The 25,758-nt window shown below is 47.3% G+C and overlaps 1 protein-coding gene across 2 annotated transcripts in view; it reads left to right on the plus strand.

The window, feature by feature from the left end:
• Nucleotides 1-25,758, plus strand: part of LOC138749682 (myocardial zonula adherens protein-like) — a 65,777-nt gene that overhangs the window by 19,055 nt on the left and 20,964 nt on the right. The window contains exons 3-7 of one of the 2 annotated variants that reach the window (XM_069911416.1): nt 7,088-7,240; nt 8,476-8,568; nt 14,128-14,163; nt 16,875-17,027; nt 24,862-24,987. In XM_069911416.1, coding sequence (XP_069767517.1) covers nt 7,088-7,240; nt 8,476-8,568; nt 14,128-14,163; nt 16,875-17,027; nt 24,862-24,987 — 561 coding nt within the window. Of the gene's footprint in view, nt 1-7,087; nt 7,241-8,475; nt 8,569-14,127; nt 14,242-16,874; nt 17,028-24,861; nt 24,988-25,758 lie in introns of both variants that reach the window. The other variant, XM_069911415.1, reaches the window with a different exon arrangement.

Genomic DNA, 25,758 nt, shown 5'->3' on the forward strand with positions numbered 1-25,758 from the left:
GGTAACCAATGTTAAGGGCTTGCTGTTCATTGATTACATCATTGAGACCAGATCTGCTGCCTCAGGTGCATTTGTAAAGTTAAAGTTCCTTCATTGTCACACAAAGAGGTGCCACTAGCCCAATGCTGTACCAAAGAGAAGTAGAAGAGCCCCTTTGGAGACACCGAGAGTCCATGGATCCTGTCACTTCCTCTGATGCCGCCCCCATCAGTTGCATGGCTTCCTGTCCCATCCAGTGTCTCCTTGGTCCCTGATTCCCAAACCCTGATACCATCACACCTGGTGCTGCTTTTAGCTGAGACAAAATCCAGTCTTGGCTAAGCTGTGGTTTTATCCAGTATTCATTGTCTTCAAGGAGAGGAATAATGGTCCGTTTTAGTCAAACATTGCCATGTTGGTTCGAATCAGAGGAGAACCGTGCATGTTATTTGTAGGTGATAATGTTTAAGGGAACATTAGGGGGAACTTCTTCATGGTGGGAATGTGGAGTGAGCTGCCAGGTGAAGTGATGAATGTGGGTTGGATTTTGACATTTAAAAACAATTTGTACAAAAATTGATGGGAGGTTTATTAGGGGGCTGGTGAGGGTAATTGGGACAAGGCAGTATAACAGTAAAGCACAGACCAGATGGGTCAAAGGCACTGTTTGTGTGCTGTAGTGCTCTACAGTGCCCTGGTTCTAACATGGGTGACCACAGCAGCTGAATGTTATAGTCCATTATCGAAATTAGGATTCAATGGAAGTGCATTTCAGAAACGAGGTACAGTGGGGAGAGACCACAGTTGTGCCTCGACAGCTGGCGTCTGGGATGGAATTTCACCCTGTGGTGGATCTCACACAATGGATGTCTTAAATGCTGGAGGTGTTGGATTTCCGTTTGAATAATTCATTATTGCTAATCTTAGTTAGAAAATGCGTTTACATTGCCTCTTTATCACAGTAAAGCATCTAAAGTAGCTTTCAGATATCAACAAAGGGCATTTTAACACAAAATCTTGGGAATTATTCTGAAAAAAAATTAGTACAGAGGAAGTAGGAACAGGAGTAGCCCAAAAATGGCCCATCGAGCCTGCTCCGCCATTCAATACGATCATGGCTGATCTAATTTATGACCTAACTCCACCTACCTGCCTTCTCCCCATATCCCCTAATTCCTCTATCATGTAAAAATTTATCTAACCGAATTTTAAATATGTTTAATGAAGCAGCCTCAACCACTTCCCTGGTTAGAGAATTCCAAACATTCACTACTCTCTGGTAAAAACTATTTTTCCTCATCTCTGTCCTAAATCTACTCCCTAATTTACTGTCCTAAATTTACCTCCGGTGTGTCCCAATGTGGTCGTTTACACAGGAGCTCTTCTACACAGCCTTCCTCTTTTGCAAAATTTGTCGGAAGGGGAAACTTATTCATTGAGCCTGTTTCTTACAGAGTTGCTGCGGTCAATTGACTTTGCAGCCGCTCCATAAAAATGTGTAGGGGTATGAGTGGAAAAGTTATGGGATGGAATTTTTCATAAAAGATTCTGTCCCGACTTTTTTTACACTGCCCAGGGAGCAGAAATTTTCTGCTTTTCAGTGGCTGTGTAAAAGTGCCCAATGTTTGACCTTCACTCAAAGAGGGAAATATTCGGGCAGTCAAACTATAGCCCCTTTTACACTTGCATCCCACTAAATTGGCCATTCAGCATCCCGGGATAGGAATGGCGTTTTTGCTGTTCACACTTAATCACTTCTAATTGGGATACTGAATGCGTTCACACTTGCAAGGGGCCATCCTCAGGGTTAGGACTGTTCAACTTTCTACCAGTCATGTCACAACGCATCGAGCGATGGTAGATCTGCCCTAAATCCTGATCAATGTATTATGATTATATTTGAACAAAATTATGCACTACACAGTTTGAGCCCTTCAGCCCCTGTTGATGTGCCAACCTATATAAACCTTTATTGCTAGCAATAAATAGTGATAGTGGACAATTTTTAAACAGCGTGGGAAAGTTGGTAGCGTTATAGCGCTCAATTTATAAATAGCATGGGAAAAGCGAAGGTGGACCTACCCTCCCAGAATTCTATGCGGCAGGGAAAGGGCTGTATGCATGGCTGCATGCATGAAGCATTCATGGAGGGGTTTCTCAGCCTCACTGCATTCTGGGAAGTCAGGTTGGCCATCGCTTTTTCCCACCGCCTTTAAATTGGGTGCTTTAGTGCTACCAAATTTCCCACGTTGTTTAAAAATTGTCCACGATTGCTATTTATTTATTCTCTTCCCCCCTCCCTCCCCCACAGCAAAGTTTATACCTTCATTTTAATCTTTTCTTCCTTCACGTTCCTGCATTCACGCAAAATCTTGGGTCATTTCAATCCCACGATACAATTGCCTGTTCTACACTTGCCTGATTGCAACGCCGGTGTGTACCGATGCCGGGGATTGTACTAGGAATCGAGGCCGTCAATCTGATGCCGGCATCGAGATGATTTTGCTTTCACACTAGACCCTTTTTTGGCCAATTGGCCTTTTAATTTCTGGGACCACTTGTAAGTGTGAAAGGGCTAATGACTTGTTCAAAAGCAGTTTAACGAGAACAGGCTGGGGTCGCAGGCAATGTACAAACGTGCTGGAGAAACTTCCTCTAATCTAGTCTAGTATTCTCCCTTATTTCATTCATGCAGCGTCCACAGGATGTAAAAGGCATTTCAGGCCTGTGCCCTTTGGGAATCTGAAAAAACAGGTAGATGACGGAATATAAAGTTGGGGCAGGAGGAGGAGGGAGGGGAAGGAGGTAATTTGTGGATACAGGGAGGAGAGTGAGAAACTGAGAAGTGGTGGGGAAGGGGGTGGCTCTCTGATAGGAGAAAGAAGGGGCAGGAAGCTGCAGGAAACAATCAGCGAGACGGGAGATGGGGGTTAATGGTGGGACTTGAACTCACAACCTCTAACTTCCAGACAGAGGTTACAAAGTGACATGTTGTTGAAAACCTGAAACTGGGCATGTTAGATTGAGACGAAAGTTGATATCTTGGACGTGATTCTGGAGAGATTTGGGCCATTGAGTATAAGAGTGATATAAAACTTTGGGCTGCTGTGAGCTGGCTGTCCTGAAAGGATCCTCATAACTGGCCAACTACTTCCGGGTCTGTAAGGTGGCCAAAACAATGGACGATGGAGAGCCTTCTGACCCATTTCCAGTCATCAGTTGTGTGAAACAAGACCATGTACTTGCACCCAGGATGCATGTTGAAACACTTAGTGATGTTCAAAGAGAGTCTGTTTTCTTGGCGCTAATTATGAGGCCAAATTTGCCAGGGGCAGATTTATCTAAGCTTCCCTGAGCTTCAACTTCTGACCTGCGTTGAGTGCCCCGTCAAGTTGGTGGTTTCTTGAACTTTTGGTTTGACTGAGAGTCTCATTGGGTTGCAAAGAGTATCGTCAGTCAGTGATTTCATCCTCTTCTTCAAGATGGGCACAGGCAGTGTTACAGACAAAAAACTACTTGCCCACCAGCTGTGAGCCCAAAGAAAGGCTCCAACATAAAGCATGTGCTGTTGTCCACCACTCTTAAGTATGACTACCTGCTCTTCAATGTTGTGACGAGGATGAAGGTGGCGGATTCGACCCATCTGTGCTTGAGTTCCTTTCCCACAGTAACAGTGGAATGAGAAACAGAAGTACCTTCACAGATTTCGCTTGAGACAAAAATTGAGAACAAAGAACATTTATTGTGCAACAGTGCAAAGTTGGGTGCTTCCCCTTACCCTGGGAATATCACACACATACTGGGGCTCACCCAACTTTTATACAGTTCATTTCAGTGTAGAGGTACCCTCCCCCCCTTACCATTCTTCTGCCTCCTGGATTGGTTTGGCATTTGGTAATTCTGTCTGGATCCCATCATGTCATTGTCCTTATTCATGAATCTGCCTTTGTCCTTATTCACACATCTCAACCCCCAGGATTTACTAATTCTATAGCAGAACTTGCTAATTCTTTCTATCACTATAAGACCCTTATTTTATTATACTTGCGTAACCCTTCCTCACACTCTTATCAGAATTCATCCTTATCAGAATTCATCCCTACTCAGCACTTAATTTAACTTCCTCTAATCTAGTCTAGTATTCTCCCTTATTTCATTCATACTAGCTTTACTTCCTATATTCTATTATCTCTCACAGTGGGTCATGAATTTCCAGATTCCCTTTTCCTCTTTCCATCCTCACATGAAGTCCTCCTTTCTATTTTTCCCAGACATCCAGCTTCCTGCAATCAACGTTCTCCTGATGGCCTGCAGCGATTCATTGTGAGAACAGTACATCAGCTCATTTGGAGTTTGACACTTCAGGAACTGTTCCAACCTTTTTGCGAGCTCTCTTCTCCCTCCTTCACCTCAGGCCTATGTGGTTGGCATGGCTTTCATGTCCACAGGCTTCCAGAGCTCCACCATGAGCCAGCTACTGTCCCTATTGATTACCATTGAACTCAATCCAGTGGCAGATCGCTGACAGAGCCATCTCGACACTGGCAACCTTCGCAATTCCTTTTCCTCAGGTTCCTGTTTCACCCTTATTTACTGGATCATCCAACTCTCCTGCTGCTCGACTGACCCCTCAAATCCCACCTTCAGAATCTTTTGTAAAGGTTAAAACCTTGTGTTTTTGCTTCTTAGTTAATTTTGTGCCTGTCTCAATTGTTTGTAGTGTTACTGCCCTGGGTAACAGCTTGCTCATTCTACAAGATGTGAAGGAAGTGTGAGCACAAGAAATTTTTCTTTGAATTTTTGTATCTCTTTAAATACCTTTTGTATCTCTATCATACAGTAATACTTTGTTATTCATCATTATGAAAGTCTTAATGCGAAGCTATCAACAAATTAAAACTACACAAAGTAACAGCCACAGAGTTTGATTTGTTGGATTAAAGAGATCGAAATTTGGGATATCGAAGCTCATGTTTTGGAAGATGATGCTTTGAAAAGAGGATATATTACAATAAGGAAAGTGTTGTCTATACCTGCCTCCATACGAATGCAGTAGGTAAAACACCAAAGCCCGCAGACACCATGGTTGAAGTTAAAAACACAATGCATCAAGTTCGCCCGGTTCAGGCCTGGTTATGTATCTATCTTTACAACATAATGGACACTGTTTGACCTGCCGAGTTTCTCCAGCATTGTGTTTTTACTCTATATGAATGCAAATGTACCTTAAGGGAACCATGTGACATGACTTCGATAATGTGCTCAAAATGCGACCGTTTGAAATGGCCACCTTGAATAATGATACTCTGACGTCCGTCATGGAAAACCTGAAAGACTGAAACACTTAAAAAGTCTGCAGATGCTGTGATTGTAGTCAAAACACAGAAATGCTGGAGGATCTCAGCACGTCTCACAGTGTCCATAGGAGGTAAAGATATGTTACCGACGTTTCAGGCCTGAGCCCTTCTTCAAGGTGTCTGAATTAAAGGTTGGGGAGAGAAAGGGGGAAGAATGGAAGGGGAGGAGGACAGACCAACAGGCAAAAAGTCTTAATTGAATATGATAAGAGAAAAAATGAGAATTGATTTTTGCTCTGTGGAGACAGAGGGAAAAGATATCGGAGGTGGGGCTTCTAACAGAAACTGGAGGTGGATATTAATACCATCCAGTTAGAGGGTGCCCAGATGGTGATCCTCCAATTTTCTGGTGGTCTCAGTCTGGCAGTGCATGAGACCATGGACAGACATGTCGGCAAGGGAACGGGGTGGGGAATTGAAATGGGTGGCCACTGGGAAATTCACATTGTTGCAACGAACAGAGTCGAGGTGCTCAACGAAGTCCAGCTTCTCCAATGTAGAGGAGACCCCAATGGGAACGTGGGATGCAGCAGAGAGCCCTCCACAGACCTGAAAGATTGCAGGCGCTGGAAAACTGGAGCCACACACTAAATGCCGCTGAATTCCACCAGCCTTTTGTGTGCTGCTCCTGTTGTCTGGTCCTTGACAGGTACGTAGTTTCACGACGGTGGTGAAGCACGTGGAGAGTGTGGTGTAGAAGATATTTGCCTTCATCAGTCAGGGTAATGAGTACATTATGTTACAGCTGTTCAGATGTTGGTGAGACTTGGAATATAGGTTCCCCACCTAATGGAAAGATATCATTATGCCTAAAAGATTCACAAGTATGTTACCAGCATTTGAATTCTACCAGTCTTGAATTATGAGGATATGCTGGGACTTTTCCCTTGGAACATTGGGGCTGAGGGAGGATCTTACTGAGGTTTATAAGATAACGAGGGACATGGATAAGGTTAATGGTCATAATCTTTTCGTTAGGATAAGGGAGTCTAAAACTAGAGGGTATAGATTTAAGGTAAGAGTAGAAAGATTTAAAAGGAGTCCTGAAGGACACTTGCTTCACACAGAGGGTGGAGAGTATGTGGACCGAGTTGCCAAGGGGTTGGTAGAGATGGGGACAATGGAAATGTTCAAAAGACTTTTAGACAGGATGTAGGTAGGGAGGGATATGAAGTGAATGGGATAATTGGTCAGTATGGACAAGTTGGGCTGAAAGGCTTGGTTCTTTGCAATTGAACAAAGTGGTAATGCAATTGAACAAAGTGACCCGATCCCTCCAGTTGCTTGAATTCTGAATAGCAGGGATTTTACTGGATAAAAGTGAGGAAGTCGTGTTGTAGCTCTTTAAAACTTTGCTCAGGTCACTATTATGTGCTGTTCTTGTTGGCACATTGCAGAAAGGATGGGGGGACTTTGGAAGGTTGCAGAAGAGGTTTGCCAGGATGTTGGCTGGATTAGAGTGCATGAGCTAGAAGGGGAGGATGGACAAACTTGTGTTGTTTTCTCTAGAGTGCCAGAGGCTGAGGGGGTCCTGACAGAGGTGTATAAAATCTGACTGAAATTGGCATCATGGTCATCAGAGAATGGGGAGGGAGGGGGGAGGGTAGTGAAGGGCCTGCTCTGTAGTTCCTGACCAGATTCTAAATGAATGTCAAAACTTTGGACTCAGTTCATATCTGTCCCGTGTGGCACTGAGGTGCCCGATCTTCCCTGTGTGACCCTGTGACTGATCGATCTGTTGTTTCTTCCAGCCTCTTCACAATGGCTTTGATTCCGATTCCGTTTCCCTTCCCAAAGACCCGGTGTTCGGAGTGGTGCAGAGGGTGGAGACAAGCAAGGCCGAGGTGGTAGTGTACGAGTGGTCCATTAACCAGCTGAGAGAGGAAATGAAGTACATCAAGGAGGTGAGATGCTTGGTTGATTCCATGGGTGACGGGCACTGGCCTGATGAAATGGCTCAAATCTCGCGAGGTCCAGTGGTCAGTGATTTCACTGCTCTGGGCCCGGAGCAACACCCTGTCAGGTTTCAACCAGAGACCTGGAACAACACCCTGTCAGGTTTCAACCAGAGACCTGGAACACAGAACAGAACATTACAGCTCACTACAGGCCCTTCAGCCCATGATCTTGTACTGTCCCATGTAAACCTACGCCACAACAAGCTAATTATTCCCTCCCTCATGCCCACAACTTTGTGTTTTTATTTCAACTATGTGCCTGTCTAAGATGCTTTTGAATGCCCGTGTTGTACCAGCCTCAACCACCACCTCCAACAATGCATTCCAGGCACCTAATACACTGTTAAAAAAAAACTTACCTCTGACATCCCCCATAAACATTCCACTCATCTTAAACAAAAGAAATACCTCTGATATTTGCTTTGTCCCCCCGATTGAAGCCCCTCATAATCTTATGTACCTCTTTTAAGTCTCCTCTCCTCCTTCGTTGCTCCAAAGAGAGAAGTCACCTTGCCTGATGTGACACGTTCCCCAAACCAGGCAACATCCTGGTAAATCTGCTCTGCACCCTCTCCATAGCTTCCACATCCTTCCTGTAATGAGATAACGAGAAATGAATGCATGTGGTCTAACCCAATGGTTCTCAACCTTTTTCTTTCCACTCACATACCAGATAAGGGAAGGGAAGGTTGAGAATCACTGCTCTGGACCCAATTGTTACTGAAATATTTTGCTTGACAAAAATTGTCATTGAGTTCTGAAACTCCAAACAAGTCAATTAGGGACAATTAAAACAGTGGATTTCAAACTTCCCACCCACATCCCACCTTAAGAAATCCCTTACTAATCACAGAGCATTGATGGCATAGGGAATACTTAAAGTGGGATGTGAGTGGAAAAAAAAAGGTTGAGAACCATTGATCTAATCACCAAAAAGCTCCATTTTTCTTACGTCCAGCTCAGCTCCTATGTTCCAACCTCCATGATCCCCTGCCAGTGCATTCCAGGATCCACCACTCTGTGGGTAAAATACTTGCCTCTTACATTTACCCTGAACTTTCCTCCCCGCACATTGCATTCGAACTCAGATTTCTGTGCACGTTTCGGGGAGAGGGTGGGAATGCACTGACAATGAGGGGCAACTGTGGAGAAGGGGTGTTGATGTATTGTCTGTGCACCAGGTTCGACAGTCACTGGAGCAGATCAGGCAACAGATGTTCGGTGAGTTCAGAGGAATGAAGGCACAAATCCAGCAGCTGACAGAGGAGGTGAAGGTGAGTTGGGGCCATGGGTGCTGCCCGCCAATTGTCCTCTCCATCGGGTTGGCCCAATGGGGCCAAGGCTCCTCGCTGCGTTATGTGTGGAGCTCTTCTCACTCAGGACCAGAATCCCAGCAGACACTTGGCTTGGAGAGTCCCAGCAAGTCCCTGCCTCAGGGATTCCCAACCTCCTATGACCCTGCCACTGAGATAAAAATACAAAATGCTGGAGAAACTCAGCTGCTCAAACAGTGTCCTTTATGGAATTTTCTAAATTCCATGAGTACAATCCCAGACGATTCAATCTCTCCTCCTAGGCCAACCCCCCCCCCCCCACAACTCCGAGTTCCTCGAGCATTTCTATGTGTTTACTGCAATCACAGTGTGTTTCCTTCATCTCTGGACTCAACCTGGTGAACCTCCTCTGCACCACCTGCAAAGCCAGTCCATCCTTCCTCAAGTAAGGAGACCAGAACTGTACACAGTGCTCCAGATGCGGACTCACTGGTATGTTGTACAGTTTCAGCAGAACTTCCCTGCTCCATTGCAGTCCTGACTCATAGCCTGTCATTGGAGGGGCTTTGGGTCATCTGGAGTTCAGTCCCCTGAACCAGGAAGACCTTAGCAGACAGCTACAGTCGTCTTGGTGTTATTTTTCCAAGGAGTTTGTGGTTCCCAGGAGATTGTTGGCGGAGCACTCAGTAACCGCAAGGGCTGGTGGTTAGCCTCTCAGTTAATGGAGAGGATCATTGTCTGGCAGTTCTCTGGCACTCATGTCATTTGCCACAGGTCAGTTCATGCCCAAACGCTGGTCACAGCAGGACCAAGATCTTGACGAAGGAGTAAAACGCGAAAGAGTGCGTCAGCAATACCTGCCTCCAAAGGGAGTTCTGTGGGACTTCCTCTCACGGCTCCCCATCCGCTCTCCCTGCCACTCACCAGGTGCCTGCACTCCTTCCCCACCCTCCCCCCCTCCCATTCTTCCCTTTCACCAGCTTTTTAATAGAAGCCTCTCCCCTGCTTTTTGCTCACACCTTGAAGAAGTACTCGGGCCCGAAACGTCAGTTTTATGTTTTTACCTACAGTGGACGCTGCAGGACCTGCTGAGTTCCTTGAAGAAGGGCCCAGGTCTGAAACATTGGTTGCCTTTTACTTCTTATGTGGGGGCTGCAGGACTTCCTCATTTGACTCTAAATACCGATTACGTCTGGCTTCATGAAGGAATGTACTGCTTCACTCAGGGAGGACTTGCAAATGGAATCAGCTATGTGAAATCTTCAGTAAATATCCCTGCTGCTCACCAGTGAGTGGAAGGATGGCCCAATGATTTCCGAGTGGAACAAGGATGTCTCGAGACTCTGTGATCGCAGTAAATACACAAAACCTGCTGGAGGTTCACCAGGATGATTCCAGGAATCATATGAGGAGCGTTTGAAGCTCTTGGCCTGTACTCGCTGGAATTTGGGAGAATGTGGGGGGTGGGGGTGAATCTCATTTGGAAGATGAAAGGTGTGGACAGTGTAGATTTAGAAAGACCACAAGACAAAGGAACAGAACCAGGCCACTAGGCACATCGAGTCTGTTCCGTAAATCTGCACTAAGCTACTCTACACTAGTTCCAATTTCCGGCCTTTTCCCCATATCCCTTGATGCCCTCACTAATGAGATACTGGTCTATTTCTGGTTTAAATGGTCCCAGTGATCTGGCTTCCACTGCTGTATGCGGCAGTGAGTTCCACAGATCCACGACCCTCTGGCTAAAAAAGTTTTTCCTAATCTCTGTTTTATATGGATAACCTCTAGTTTTCAGACTATGACCCCTTGTCCTCGATTCACCCACCAAGGGAAACATCTTACCTGCATCCACTCTATCTAAACCTTTCAAAATACGAAATGCCTCTATGAGATCTCCTCTCATTCTCCTATACTCCAACAAATACAACCCAAGAGCTGTCAAACGCTCCTCATACGTTAGCCCTTGCATTCCAGGAATCATCCTAGTAAATCTCCTCTGCACCCTCTCCAACAACATCGCATCCTTTCTAAGATAGGGGGCCCAAAACTGCACACAGTTACTCCAAATGATGTCTCACCAGTGCCCCATAGAGCCTCATCAACACCTCTTTACTCTTGTACACTATTCCTCTTGAAATGAATGCCAACATAGCATTCGCTTTCTTCACTACCAATCCTACCTGGTCATTAATTTTTGGGTTTCCCTGCACCAGGACACCCAAGTCCCTTTGCACACCCGAGGTCTGAATTTTCACACCATCCAAATAGCATTCTGCCTGTTTATTTCCACTTCCAAAATGTACAACTGTACATTTCTCTATGTTAAATCTCATCTGCCATAATTTTGCCCAATCTCCTAATCTGCCTAATTCCTTCTGCAGGGTGGTAAGGTGGGAAAATCTCAGACAAGAGGGCACAACTTAAGGATTGAAGAGTGTCTGCTTAGAACGGAGATGCAGAGGAATTTCTTCAGCCAGAGGGTGGTAGATCTGTGGAATTTGTTGCTACAGGTGGTTGTGGAGGCCGGGATTGATTCACCAGGGCATCAAAGGTTGTGGGGAGAAGACTGGGGAGTGGGACTGAGTGGGAAAATGGATTGAATGGCAGGGCAGACTGGATGGGCAGCATAGCCTATTTCTGCTCCCATGTCTTGTGGAAACACAGCAGGTCCCTCAGCATCCAGAGGACGCAAAGATATGTTCCTACCGTTTCAGGCCTGAGGCCTTCATCATGGTACGAGCAAAAAGCAGGCAGGTGTCTGAATGAAAAGGATGGAGGGGGCAGAGGGGTAAGGGGAGGGGCACAGGCCCACAGCCAAAAGGCGGATGGGGATGGAAGGGCGGGAGAGGAAAGCTGAGAATTGATCGTGGGGGGGGAGGGGGTTAGTGGAGAGCTCTGTGAATGCAGAGCTGGAGAAAAGGAAAAATTGGGGGGGTGGGGGTGCTAACCAAACCGGTGGAGAGGTTGACATTAATACCATCTGGTTGGAGGTGCCCGGATGGACAGATTAGTGAGCAGGGTCTCAGCTAGGAGATAGATCAACCTCCGGTGCGACCTTTGTCTGATGAATTCTACTTGTCTGGGAGATAAAGCATTGATATTCCCTTGGAGAAAGATCTTGTTGGCTGCAAAACACGAAGGTGGTGGAGAAAATCAGCAGGCAACGTAGCATCTTGAGGAAGTCCTGGGCAACCAATGTTTCCCTTCCTCAGATTGCACTGCAATCACAGTGTCTGCAGATTTTCTTGTTTAACGAGGTAATGGGTTGCTGCATTTCCATCACGAAGCAAGGTGACAGACACTTCAGCACCAAGATACTTCCTGAATCTGCTCACCCGCTGCATTGACTTTGGCAGTCCTTAGTGATGTGGACAACATGTGCCACCTGCTGGTGTTGAGGGGTATTTCTGTACCAAAACTCTGCTGGCACAACCGGTAATGGGGGCATGACCCGGTTTCTTCAATTCCAAGATCTCATAGAGGCACTTCGTATTTTGAACTCAGCTGGTCTCGCAGTGTCCAGAGGAGAGAATGATGTATTACGGACATTTCAGGCCTGAGCCCTTCTTCAAAGTATAAGCAAATTCCTCAAACAAGGGCTCAGGCCCAAAACGTCAGCAATATATCTTGTCGTCCTGTGGACGCTGAGTTCCTCCACCATTTTGGTGTTTTAACTGCAATCACAGCATCTGAAGACTTCAGTGTTTCACAAAGGGGGAGAATGGGAAGGGGAGAAGTACAGACCACATCGAAAGGTGTTAATTCGATATGATAAGAGGAGAGGTGAGAACTGTTTTGTCTCTGTGAAAGGAGAGAGAGGGGACAGAAGAGAGAAGGCTGTTCCATATAATCCAGAAGCCCAAGTATAAAGTTGAAGATTCTCTGCCCTTGCGTTGGGAGATTTACATCCGTGAATGCACCCTGGCCGGCCCCAAGGCGCCGACTCCCATCCTTCTCGGGGTGGGGGGGGGGAAGGGCCAGCAGCAGAATGCTGCACTCCACCACCCTGCACGGACATACAGCTGCTGCTAGGGGCTGGCCAGGGGTGGGCTGACAACATCGTCTGCCTGAGACGCAGGAGCGGGATTTTTAAAATGAATGAGGTTGATCGGTGGACGGCGCTACGGCACCAGTAGCCCCGCCTCCATCAGCTCCGGAGGTGCCGCTCAATGTGAATGCGGCTCAGAAGCAGCCTTTTAGGGCCATAAAAGGTAAGTTTATACTTTTCCCTCCGCACTTGTAGCCAGCCTCCAGGCGGGGGCCTGGCATGAAAGGGCCGAGAGAGAGAGGGAGAGAGCTGGGGGAAAGGTGATAGGGGAATGGAGAAAGTGATGGTGGGGGAAGTGGGGGTGTTGTTTACAGAACCAGAGAAGGCAATGTTAATGCCATTCAGTTGGAGGGTGCCCTGTTAGAAGATGATGAGGTGTTCCTCCAATTTATGAGTGGCCCCAGTCTGGTCATGCACGAGACCATGAACAGACACATCAGCAAGGGAAGTGGTGGGGGAGGAACTGAAATAGGCAGATCCACAGAACTGAGAAACTGTGCTCGGTGTAGAATCGATGGGCCACAGGGCCTCTCTCCTTGCCATGCGATCCCTGACTCTGACTAATTAAACAGATGAAAAGGTGGGGCAGGCTCCAGGCTGTGGAGACTCCTTCGGCTCCAAAATTATTTGTTTGGATGACTCCGCTCTTAAAATAAAGGGCGGCGTGATTAGCACGATGCTGTTTCAGCTCCAGTGACCTCTCCGCCGCTGTCTGGAAGGAGCTTATACGCTCTCTCCGTGTCTGCGTGGGTTTCCTCCAGGGGCTACGGTTTCCTCCCCCCTCCAAACGTACCAGGGTTAGTAGATTGATTGGTCATGTGGGTGTGAGCTCTTAGGCTGGAAGGGCCTGTTACTGTGGTGCATGTCAAAATCTCAAACAAACCTTTAGAACAGAAATGAGGAGGAATTTATTTACCCAGAGGGTGGCGAACTTGTGAAGTTCATTGCCATGACGTGGAGGTCCAGTCACTGGGTATATTTAAGACTGGGTTAGATAGGTTCTTGATTAGGATGGGAATCGAGGATTACGGGGATAAGACAGGGTTTGGAAAGAGTATTAAATCAGCCATGCCTTATATAAACATTGCAGACGTTGTCAGTGGGGACCCTGGGTTCCGGCTCCCTCTGTTGGAATGAGCCAAGTCTCCAGTCGAGCCGTCTGTTTTCACACCAGCTGCAGCTCTTGGTCTGAATGCACATCTCCAGCTGTCACTGCACCTTGTCTGGAACCACCCCCTGTCTCTTGCTTTCCCCTGCGCCTGGCGTTGGAATTTCTCAGGTGACTGGGGTCTTTGGTTCGACATTTGCACAGCCAGAACCCGTGGGAAGTATTCAGGCCCATGGGAACGCGGTCCGATCGCCTGGAGCTCCCCACCCACCCGCCCAGTGGAGACGCGAGAGAATCCAGTCTTGGTGACCTGGAGCAACGCCAATTGCTCGGGCCTGCATGTTCCATCCGATGGTTTTCCTCTGAGGTCTGACGGAGTGTCGCTGTCCTCTTTGTGTTCCAGGCATCAGAGGCAAGGCAAGAGTCCATCCAGAAGGAGGTGAGCACCAATACTTCAGCCCTGCATCAGTATGGGAAGATGAACAGCTCCCTGACGACCTTGACCATAGACCTGCAGGTACAGGGGTGCCTCGCCCACTGGGGTGGCTGTAGCTGAGCATCACTGGGGCGCGAGAGTGGAGAACCAGCGAGGTTGAGGGACACTCTTTACATCGGGGACATGGGGTGGAGGGTGTTACCTAAAGCTATTATTTACGGACTCTGGCTGCTTGGATGAGGCCGGTATACAATACATGGAATGCCCCAGATAACAGCCCCCTGCTCACGGGCTTGAAAGGGTTGCTCCTCAAGTTCTGGGTTGTATTTCACCGCCTACTCCTGATCTTTGGGCACCCGGTACAGAGAAGGGAAGGTCAGTCAAGGGCTGTTCTCTTTGGTCAGTTATTGGGCCTGGTCATGACGGCAAATCTATGAGTCCAGGCAACAGGCAATCGAGGGCTCAGCTCGGGCTTGTAGCACGTCGAATGATTCAAAGACTTGTTGACTTAAACCAAGACTTTTATTACCAAAAGTCTGGAGCATAGGACATCGAGGTCGACCAGTCCAAACTGACCTGGGTCTGGTTAGGTGCAGCCCTTTATGACCTGGCTGCATATGGTTATGTGGCTACGGTTCTCAGCCAATCACTATCAGTATATGCAAATATATACAATGGTTTCTAACTTGATTTGTGTTGAGAGACTCGTTCTGCAATCATGGAACATTCAGACTGGTAACGTTACGATAAAGATAAAGGATGTTGAGGGGACTCGCTTAACCTCTGAAGCTGGGAGATTCGTTAGGTGGCTTCCAGAGATGGTCTTGAGAGGTGCCCCGTGTTCACACGGGGATCAAAGCAGCTCCTCACGGATATGCTGTGAATAGTAGAAGAAAGCTGGAGTTAAGGATGGAGGGGGAGCAGGATTATGGGGGGAGGGGGTGCAGGAGAATAGGGGAGGGGATGCAGGAGAATAGGGGAGGGGGTGCAGGAGAAAGGGGAGGGGGTGCAGGAGTATGGGTGAGGGGTGCAGGGGTATGGGTGAGGGGTGCAGGGGTATGGGTGAGGGGTGCAGGAGTATGGGTGAGGGGTGCAGGAGTATGGGTGAGGGGTGCAGGAGTATGGGTGAGGGGTGCAGGAGTATGGGTGAGGGGTGCAGGAGTATGGGTGAGGGGTGCAGGAGTATGGGTGAGGGGTGCAGGAGTATGGGGGAGGGGGTGCAGGAGTAGGGGGAGGGGGTGCAGGAGTAGGGGGAGGGGGTGCAGGAGTAGGGGGAGGGGGATGCAGGAGTTGGGGGGAGGGGGTGCAGGAGTGGGGGGAGGGATGTGCAGGAGTAGGGGGAGGGGGGTGAAGGAGAATGGGGAGGGAGTGCAGGAGAATGGGTGAGGGGTGCAGGAGTATGGGTGAGGGATGCAGGAGTATAGGGGAGGGGGTGCACGAGTAGGGGGAGGGGGTGCAGGAGTTGGGGGGAGGGGTGCAGGAGTGGGGGAGGGGGGTGCTGGAGTAGGGGGGGGGAGGGGGGTGCAGGAGTAGGGGGAGGGGGTGCAGGAGTGTGGGGGAGTGGGTGGCAGGAGTATGGGGGAGGGGTTGGAGAGGATTATTTGAATCAGGTTCATTTATTGACACAGTGAGAAAGATCAGAGTTGTACAACATAGAAACAGGCCCCTCGGCCCATCATGCCTTTGCCAGCTACCGTTCCTTCATTCTCCCACCTCCCTGTGTCCATCCATCCATCCCCTGCTCATTCCAGGACCTGTCCAGATGCTTCCTAAATGCCATTCCTGTTCCTGCCCCCACCCCCTCTCACTGGTCTTTTGTTTGGACGGCATCAGGCAGGGGGGTGGTTGCAGATTTAAAAAATATGGCTGGGAAGTGGGCAGGAGAAGATGCCTTTGTCTGGTCATCCAATTTTCCACCAAGGAATAGATTGGCCCCAAGTTTTAAAAAAACTGCCCTTATTCCAACCCCCTCCATCCCAACCAATCCGCCCCAGATCACCTTGCCATCTCAAGTGTTTGAAGACCTTAGTTAGATTTGTGGGCAAGAGGATTCTAAAGTTTAGGAATCCTGATCATGTCCTCAGATGTTCACCGGTTGTGCTCAGGCACCATCAAACCGTGAGCCAGAATCTGCGTGGTCACCTTCCAACACCGTTCCTAAGGTTGCATGACTGCAGTTATTCAGGGATCAACGTCCTGGGATCTTCTGATGACAGATTAGCACGTCCGTGAGTCATGGCAAGAGACCACCTTCTGTTACAAGAATATGTGCTCTGGAATGCAAAGGTGGAGAAACCTTAATGCTGTATCAGATACACCAATGGCGAGGGTGGGGAGTGTAGGGGAGACGTCAGAAGAAGGATTTTTACATAGTGAGTGGTGGATGTCTGGAATGCATTGCCAGGGGTGGTGGTGGAGGCTGTGACATTTAAAGAGACCTAGACAGGCTCGTGGATGTAAGGGAATAGAGGATTCGGGGTGTGAGGTCAGGACAAATTAGATAGCAATGGCGTGGGTTTACGTAGCCCGGCACAACATCGTGGGCTGAAGGGCCTGTACTGTGCTGTAATGTGCGCTGTTCTTGCACCTCACTTTACTGCACAAAATATTAATAAAGTTAACGGGTGTAAAAAACGAATAGGACAGTTGGCTCAGGTTTGCTTCCAACTCGCACAGCAGGAGTGGTTTGTTAACAGGTGTTTTGTTTTTATCAGCGGTCCCTCTTGGACTCGGCAATGGACTCCAGTGAGAGGCAGGAGAAGATGAGAGATCTGCAGACGTCATATCACCAGTCGCTGCAGCTGTTGAAGGAAAAGGATCATCAGATCCAGGACGCGCAAATGGAGAACCAGATCCTAAACCTGAAGGTAAATCGTGCTGGGACGGTCGAGGAAAGAGTTTCCAAGCGCATAAGTTGGCGGCCAGCGAGCACTTTACTACATTACTGGCCACCAAAACCATACAAAATGTTGAAGAATTAAATCAAGGTTGGGTGGAACATGTAAAATTAAATTCAGCTCGTTTCATGTGGGAGTTTGCAAATCTTTCCTTGATCTGTCAGCTGGTGGATATGGTATCACTCACTTTCTCACTTTTACTATTCCTGAACAGTGTTTGCTGAAACTTAAAAGGTTTGGCTTTTGACTTTGATCTTTGTGTCTCTTCGTTGAATGTAGCATCAGTGAAACAGCTTTTTAATGTTGCTCGAATGTCATCTGCTCACAGGGTGACTGATTTGGCCGCATCAGTGTCAATGGTTGATCTCCAGTATCTTTACGTAGGAGTTTTCATTGAAACACGCCTCAACTTTCTGATCAGAGAACAAAGAACAAGCACTGTTTGGTTCTTTCCTGTAGTGATCTACCTCCCCTCTGAACGAGGTGAAGGCTATTGCTGCACCAAGGGGCCTGAATCGGTCTCCAGACTCTCTGTTTTGGGTTGCCTTTCTCATCGCTTGTGCTGTATCTTTGAAAGAGGAGGATCAGAGCCAGCACCACCAGGTTGAGGAGCAGGTTCTTCCCACGGGCAGTGAGGAGGCTGAACGACCAAAGGAACTGCTTGTGCTCACCCTCCGAGACTCTCGTATTCATGAAGCAATGTTTATTTATTTGTAGATCTGAATTCTTGTCCTGCATGTACATTGTTTGTCTGTCTGTGTGTTATGTCTGGTTGTGTGTCTGTGTGTTTTTGCACCGAGGACCAGAGAACAGTGTTTCGTCGGTTCTTGTACAATCAGATGACAATAAACATAAGCAGAACAGTACAACACAGCAGCAGGCCCTTCGGCCCTTGTGTCTGTGCTGACCATGATGTCCAAATCCAACTAAAACTCTGCTGCTTTTACCTGAGGACCATCGCCTTCCCAAGATCCTGTTATATGGCGAGCTCTCCACTGGCCACCGTGACAGAGGTGCACCAAAGAAAAGGTACAAGGACTGCCTAAAGAAATCTCTTGGTGCCTGCCACATTGACCACCGCCAGTGGGCTGATAACGCCTCAAACCGTGCATCTTGGCGCCTCACAGTTTGGCGGGCAGCAACCTCCTTTGAAGAAGACCGCAGAGCCCACCTCACTGACAAAAGGCAAAGGAGGAAAAACCCAACACCCAACCCCAACCAACCAATTTTCCCTTGCAACCGCTGCAATCGTGTCTGCCTGTCCCGCATCGGACTTGTCAGCCACAAACGAGCCTGCAGCTGACGTGGACTTTTTACCCCCTCCATAAATCTTCGTCCGCGAAGCCAAGCCAAAGAGATCCCTCCATTACCTGCGTCTGTCCAAAAACCTTCTCAATGCTGCTATTGTATCGGCTTCCAACTCTACCCAGGCATCCACCACTCTGTCTAAAAAAAAAGTATATATATATATATATATATATATATATATATACCTTCCCCCCCCCCCCATCACACCTTAATCGCATGTCCTTTCGTGGGTCTGACGCTCTTCTCCTGGGGGAAAACCTTCTGGATTGTTCACCCTCTCAATGCCTCTCATCATTTTTACATTCCAAAATGAAAGTTGCTGCAGAAGAATGGGATCCGGCATCTTGTTGATAAATGTTCATGGATTCCGCAATTTCCACAAGGCACTTTGAGGAAGGTCCCACTTCCTGCCAGTCCTCGGGTTTTCTTCCAAGTAACCAGACCCTGCAGGAGAAGTCGTGGAAGCCTGAAGGAATCCGGTTAATAAAAATGGCACGGTTAGCATGGCGCCATGGCAGTGCCAGTGACCCGAGTTCAAATACTGCAATGTCTGTAAGTCTGTATGTCTTGCCCGTGTCTGTGTGGGTTTCCTCCCGGGGGCTTCAAGTCTCTTCCCACCCTTCAAAACATACAGGATTTGTCGGTTAATCTGGTGTATTTGGCCGGCACGGCTCGTGGGCCTGTTACTGTGCTGTATGTCCATATTTAATAAGCTCACACACTGACCTGTAGTAGGTACGATCCCAGGCTAAATTCCCAATTAGACCTGACAAAAATCCTTGACGGAGGCAGGGCATGTTCAGAGGGTGGTTTAGTAAAGCAAATGAGATCTTGTTATTGAAAAATAGAGGCTAATTTACAGAATCAGGCTGTAATATTAAATGTAAAATGTATTATATCCAGACCTGATCACCACATGGAACAAAGCCAAGGGATAGAGAATGAAAATGTTGGGTGTCAGGAAGTAGGAGGATGGGAAGCAACTCTCTGATTCAGGTTCTAACCTGGAATTCGATGCGTTCAAGGGTAAGAGATTCGGTCTGTACCTTGAAACAGAATTGGATGGACACAGGAGGGACTGGTTTACGAGCTGAGGTGGAGTGCCTCAGCTGGGATTATTTTGCTGAATGCTGGCACAAATCTGCCCGATCCTGTGCCATAACTTGTTCTGCTTCTGTGATCTCAGCAGGGTAAGGGATGGAGGAACCCCTCCCTCCTTCCCCTCTGAGAAACTGCATGCCGGACTGAGTCAGCCACTTCAGGGCAGGAATGAAGGTTAAACTTCTCAGTAGAAAAGTTTGTGATCTTCAGCACCTCGGCTGCCGTTAACAGTGCGGACGGAGTTCTGCACTACTGGCCAATATGGCACGTGTTGCCAGAGTTTTAATTTTAAATACTTGATGGTGAAACACCCTCTTTTCCAATAATCCAAAGTTAATCAAGTTTCCAGTCAGCTAATTCACTGGTGCGTCAAGGGTCAGATTGGTCATGAGACATTGAGGACAGTTACGTCGAAAATTTTTGGGCAGAAAAGAATAATTGCAGCCTGGTCTAGCCAGTGTGGTCAGATTCGACCCGATTTTGTGTAGGCCTTCAACACAGAGGAATAGAACCTGCTAGAATTACACAGGGCACAGTGCAGCTGTGGCCTCATTACTCCAATCTCCCAGGGAAATACCTGCCCTTGGGTGCCGCCTGTGTGGAGTTTGTACACTCTCTCTGGGACTCCATGCACTCCCCCCTAGGTGCTCCAGTTTCCCCCCACATTCAAAAGATGTGCAGGTTGCCAGGTCAGTTGGCCTCTAAATTATCCCTGGTGTGTGGGTGTTGGGTGGAATGTGGGGAGAATGACTTGGAGTTAACGATGGGGGCTGATGATTGGTATAGAAAAGATGGGCTGAAGGGCCTGTTTCCAGGCTCAATGTCTCTATGATTTAACAATGAGCAACATGGTTGGTGTAACGGTTAGCACAATGCTGTTAGAGTGCCAGCGACCTGGGTTAGAACCTGGCGCTGTCTGTAAGGAGTGTGCACGTTCTCCGTGTCTGCATGGGTTTCCTTCGAGCACTCTGGTTTCCTCCCACCCTCCAAAACATGTGGCATTTGTAGGTTATTTGGGCCGTATGGGCTCGTGAGCCTGTTGGTGTGCTGTATGTCTAAATTCAAATGTTGGAAAAAATATCAGTTTTTTTTAAATTTTGTGACCTTTATCCAGTATTAGCATTAAATAATCCTTCTATGTTGCCAGCTTTGAGATCGGCTTAGCTTTATATAAAAAAAATTACAATGCCTGACAAATCTCTCTGACAAATTCAGTGATATACAAACAAGTTGATCGGTGTAGAATTACACGGCTTTAATGCATGATAAAATCCAACTCGTCATTCAGGCCATTTAAAATAAAAAGAATGACATTATCTTTAAAATACCTTTGTTCACAGGCATTTTCTGTCTGTAATTTACATGCCAGTTGTAAACCCACTATTTTGCATTATTAATGTCAGTGCAGTCATTAGGGGCCTTTCAAACTGCTGTGTACAATGGGGTTAATCGGGCAATTTGCCCAGTTAGCACCCCAGTTACACGGCAGTTAGAAAGGGTCAGAACCCAAACCTCCGAGATAGGTCAGGGAACCCAGTTAAACTTACCCAGGTCGCGTCCACAGGAGATTTGAAAACTAACATGGCCGACCCGCTTATTCCAGAGGCGTCAGCGCGTGCGTGCGTCACCGGGCAGCCAGCATCCAGCGATACTTCTGGTGAGTGCGTGAAGCATCATTGCGGGGGTGGGATCCTCCTTTAATCGCTGGGTTGGAGATTTAATGGGTCGATTTTTTTTTTTTTTCTCCCCCGCCCCCCTGCAATTTAAAAGGTGCTTCAGATATTGCACCCAGGTCCCAGGAGGGCTGCAGTTTAATAGAATCTACTTAGATATTTGAGATTCCCGTTGCTTCCTGAATGCACTAAGATTTTAAGAAAACAATTTAAAAGGCAGGTTAATGTTTACCTTTTAGGCGTAGTCAGATGCGAGTGGTGGCTTTAAGTAAATGATTTCACTGCTAATTTAATGAGACGTGCAAGGTATTTGCTGGTAGATCTGGTTCGGCCACAGTTGGTTCTCGTCACCACTTGGTGGGAATGACACGAGGTGGAGGAGATTCACCCGGATGTGGCCTGCATTGGAGGAATTTAGTCATGGGAAGAGGTTAGGATTCTTTTCCTTGTGGGTCCAGGGGGTACCTGTTAGGGGGAGAGAAAATGATGAGAGGCATAGATCGAGTAGATAATGGGACATTGCAGAGGCAGCCAAGACCAGAGAGTACTGCTTAAGGTGAGGGGTAAGAGACTTAGAGGGGAACTGGATGAGGAAGAATGTTTTTACCCACAGCATGGAAAACAGGCCATTCAGCCCTTCTAGTCTGTGCCAAAACATCATTCCACTAGTCCCACTGACCTGCATCTATCCCATAACCCTTCAGACCTCTCCCATCCATGTATCTATCCAATTTATTCACAACCTTTTAACAACTATCTGTATGAGTACTTGAATTGTTAAGGGGTATTAGACTATGAACCAGATGCTGGTAAATGGCTTGAATACGGGTAGGTAGTTACTGCTGGCATAGACCTGATGGGCTGAAGGACTTGTTTCTGTGCTGCTTGACTCTGAGGGGGCAAGAGGTGAAGTTATCAAAGCTTGTATTGTCCAAATTCTTGTCGACATGTTGCAATGGTTCAGAAATAACCTGCAGTAGTTGATGGATCAACAAGTGACTTGGGAACTTCAGAGTATATACGGAAGTTATACTTCAGTGATTCTCTGGGCCAAGTCGAATAGTTCAGGCCGTATCCAGTGATATTGAGAAAGTTTGCTTGTAATTATTCATGGATGTGGGCACCCAGGTTCTGGAGCACGTCTCTGGCCCGAGATTGTCATGGTGCGTACGGTGGAGGTCAGGTGCTGTTAGGTTCTCGGACACTGCACCAAGGACAATAATGCATTTTCAAGAGACAAATGTGTCCAACTGGGAGAGGAACTTGCTGGTGCTGAACTTGCTGGTCCAATGTGCTTGGTACCTTTTTCCCACTGGTTCATGGCTACTGATGAATTGTCCTATACAGAAGTACAGTGTACAGATGCTCTGAATGTCTTCCTGTCTGCAACTTCCCAGCTATGCAATACACACTAACAGTAATTTATGTGTAATTAAGAATCTGTGAATGGTGACTGGGTTAGAGTAGTGGTTAGCACAATGCGATTACAGAGCCTGCGTCCGGGGTTCAAATTTCCTGCTGTCTTTAAGGAGTTTGTGCATTCTCTCTGTGACCTCCGTGGGTTTCCTTTCAACCCTCCAAAACATATGGGGGGTGGGGGGGGGGAGTTGTTGTAGGTTAATTGGGTGGAATTCGGCGGCATGGGACTCGATGGGCAGAATTGGCTTCTACCTTGTTGATCAACCTCCGCTACTTATTGATTCGATTGAAGAATTTTGGAAGATACATCGGACTGTAAAATCCCACCTGAATACAGCAGGTGCCCATTGCGAAGACCCTGTGAAATTGGCATTTCTCAAGGAGGAGCAGAAGGGGAATATTTGGCCATTGAGCTTGTCCTATGATTCAATGAGATTATCAAAGTCCATGGGCCTATTTTTTCCCCTTTTCCATAATGTTGTTGAACCAAAATCTATTAAGCTCCTGGTCAACAGTTGCCCCTGCTTCTTGTTAGCTGTATGAATGGAAGTCTTTTGCCTTAGCTCCACTTCCCAGCTCCTGCCTCCTTCTATCATATGTTAAGGCTTTATGGGGCATTGGTCAGATCCTGCTTGGAGTATTGTGAGCAGTTTAGGACCCCTTATCTAAGGAAGGATGTAAATTTTATTTAAATTTAGACATATGGCACTTTTACTGGCCGATTCGGCCCCACGAGTCCGTGCCACCCAATTTAAACCCAGTACATTTTGAAGGGTGGGGAGGAAACCAGAGACCCCAGAGAAAACCCACGCAGACATGGGGAGAACATACAAACTCCTTACAGACAACACAGGATTCAATCCCAGGTCCGATCCCAATCGCTGGCGCTGTACCAGCATTGCTCTAACCGCTACATCAACCGTGTTGGCATTGGAGAGGGTCATTCACAAGAATGATCCATGGGCTAACAGAGATATCATATGAGGAGTGTTTAAAGTCTCTGGGACTGTTCTCGTTTAAAAGAATTGAGGGGAGTGGAAATCACACTGAAATCGATTGAATACTGAAAGGCCTGGATAGAATGGAAGTGGAGAGGATGTTTACTGTTGAGGGGGAGTCTGGGACCAGAAGGCACAGCCTCAGCATTCAAAAACATTCCTTGGGACCAGGAATGAGCGGGAATTTCTTTTCCCAGAGGTGGTGAACGTGGAATTCATTGCTGTGGATGGCTGTGGAGGCCAAGTCATTGGATATATTCAAGATAGGAGTAGACAGGTTCTTGATTAGGAGAGGAAATCGAGGATTATGGGGAGAAGGCAGAATGGATGGAGTGGTGAGGCAAACACGATGGGCCAAATGGCTTAACTCCGCTCCTATGGCCATGGAACACTTTTGTACTGTTGCTTCATGTAGGTTTGAAGCAGCAGAATATCTTTAGCACCAGAGATGTGGAAGATTTACACTCACATACCATCTTAAGTAATCCCTCACGAACTACAGAGCACCTATGACATCCTATCCCATGGGGGGAAGGTTGAGAACCATTGACCTAACCCATCGAGTCTTCCAACCAACTGTGTCTTCTAGTGTTGGTAAAAACAAGGATAAGTTTCCTGGAACATTACAGCACAGTACAGGCCCGTCGGCCCTTGATATTGTGCCAACCTAGATATTCCTACCAAAAAAAAGTATTGCACCCTCCCTGCCTCGTAACCCTCTTTTTCTTTCATGCTTGTGCCTATCTGAGAGTCTCTTAAATACCCCTAATGTTTCAGCCTCCACCACCACCCCGGCAAAGCATTCCAGGTACCCACAACTCTCTGTGTTTTAAAAAAAATCCTTACTTTGCCGTGTCCCCTAAACTTCCCTCCCTTCACTTTGTAGAAATTATCCCCTGGAGTTTGCTACTCCCATCCTGTGAGAAAAAGGCACTGGCTGTCCACCCTAAATCTATCTCTCATAATCTTGTAGACTTGGATTAAGTCCCCTCTCAGTCTTAAGTTTACTCTCACTATTTGGTAGTGTGGAAACAGTTACTATTATCTAGAGTTTGAGAGGCCCACTGTGAATCTCCTAAATGGCTGCACTGAATACACAATGTACTTATTCAAGGACAGCACAGAAGTTTAATTGTTCAACCAGTAATAGAAACTGGGCGAGCTTCATTGGATCATTTGTAAGTTTATCTTGGAGAACCTCCCCATTGTATCTTCTTTCTTTATGCTTTTGCATGGTCATTATGTATTTTATTTTAAAAAAGAGGCAATTTTAATTTGCACAGCTCACTTGTCGTTGTTTTACAGGTAGAATCTTCTCAGGAGGCCAATGCCAGCGCAATGCGGGACATGACCAGGAAACTTTACAACCAATACGAAGATAAACTGAAAGAAGCTGAATGCAAGCATCAAGCTGAAAGGGAAGCCCTTCAGGTCCGTCCCTCTTGTTCCCCGTGTGTGAGACGACAGATCACCTTCACCCTTCTCAAGTCTCACTCTCCAATTTGAAACACTTCCACACGAAGCGCATGCACTTGTCCAGGGCAGGTTCATCAATGGCCCATCTGTCCATGGCCTCAGGCCATGCACAAACTGGAGAAACAACGCCTAGTATTCCGTCTGGGCACCCTCCGACCAGATGGCATTAACATTGACCTCCTGTTCTTGTTACCCCCCACCCCCCTCTTCCGTCTCTCCCTGTCCCCTTTCCTCCAGTTCTGCATTCACCCCTCTCCCTCGATCAATTCTCACTTTCCCTCTCCTGCCCTCCTAACCGTGTCCAGATGTGGCCTTTTGCCTGTTGGCCTGCACTCCTCCCCCTGCCCCTTCTTCCCTCCTCCATTTTTATTCGTACCCTGATGAAGGACTCAGGTCCACAGATATCTATACCTCCCGTGGATGCTGCATGACCTGCTGAGTTCCTCCAGCATTTTATTAATGATCGTGCTGTTCTGTGACCCCACCTTGATGGGACTGCCAACCACAAATGGAATGAGGATTCTGAATACATTCAACATTAGTTATCACGTCACGTCAACAGGTGCAACAGCCAATATTGAATGAGGGGATTGGCTGATGTGCTTGTCGATGACAGGAGGTCTTTTAAACCCATGCTCAGTTAAACGTTTCAGGAGGAAGGAACCAGGTGTTGTTGGTGTTTGGAAACTCTGTGCTGATTGGGTCAAAGTTGGAAAGAGGGCATGA

This window comes from Narcine bancroftii, chromosome 14 (assembly GCF_036971445.1).
Source record: "Narcine bancroftii isolate sNarBan1 chromosome 14, sNarBan1.hap1, whole genome shotgun sequence".
In the NCBI taxonomy this organism is placed as follows: domain Eukaryota; kingdom Metazoa; phylum Chordata; class Chondrichthyes; order Torpediniformes; family Narcinidae; genus Narcine; species Narcine bancroftii.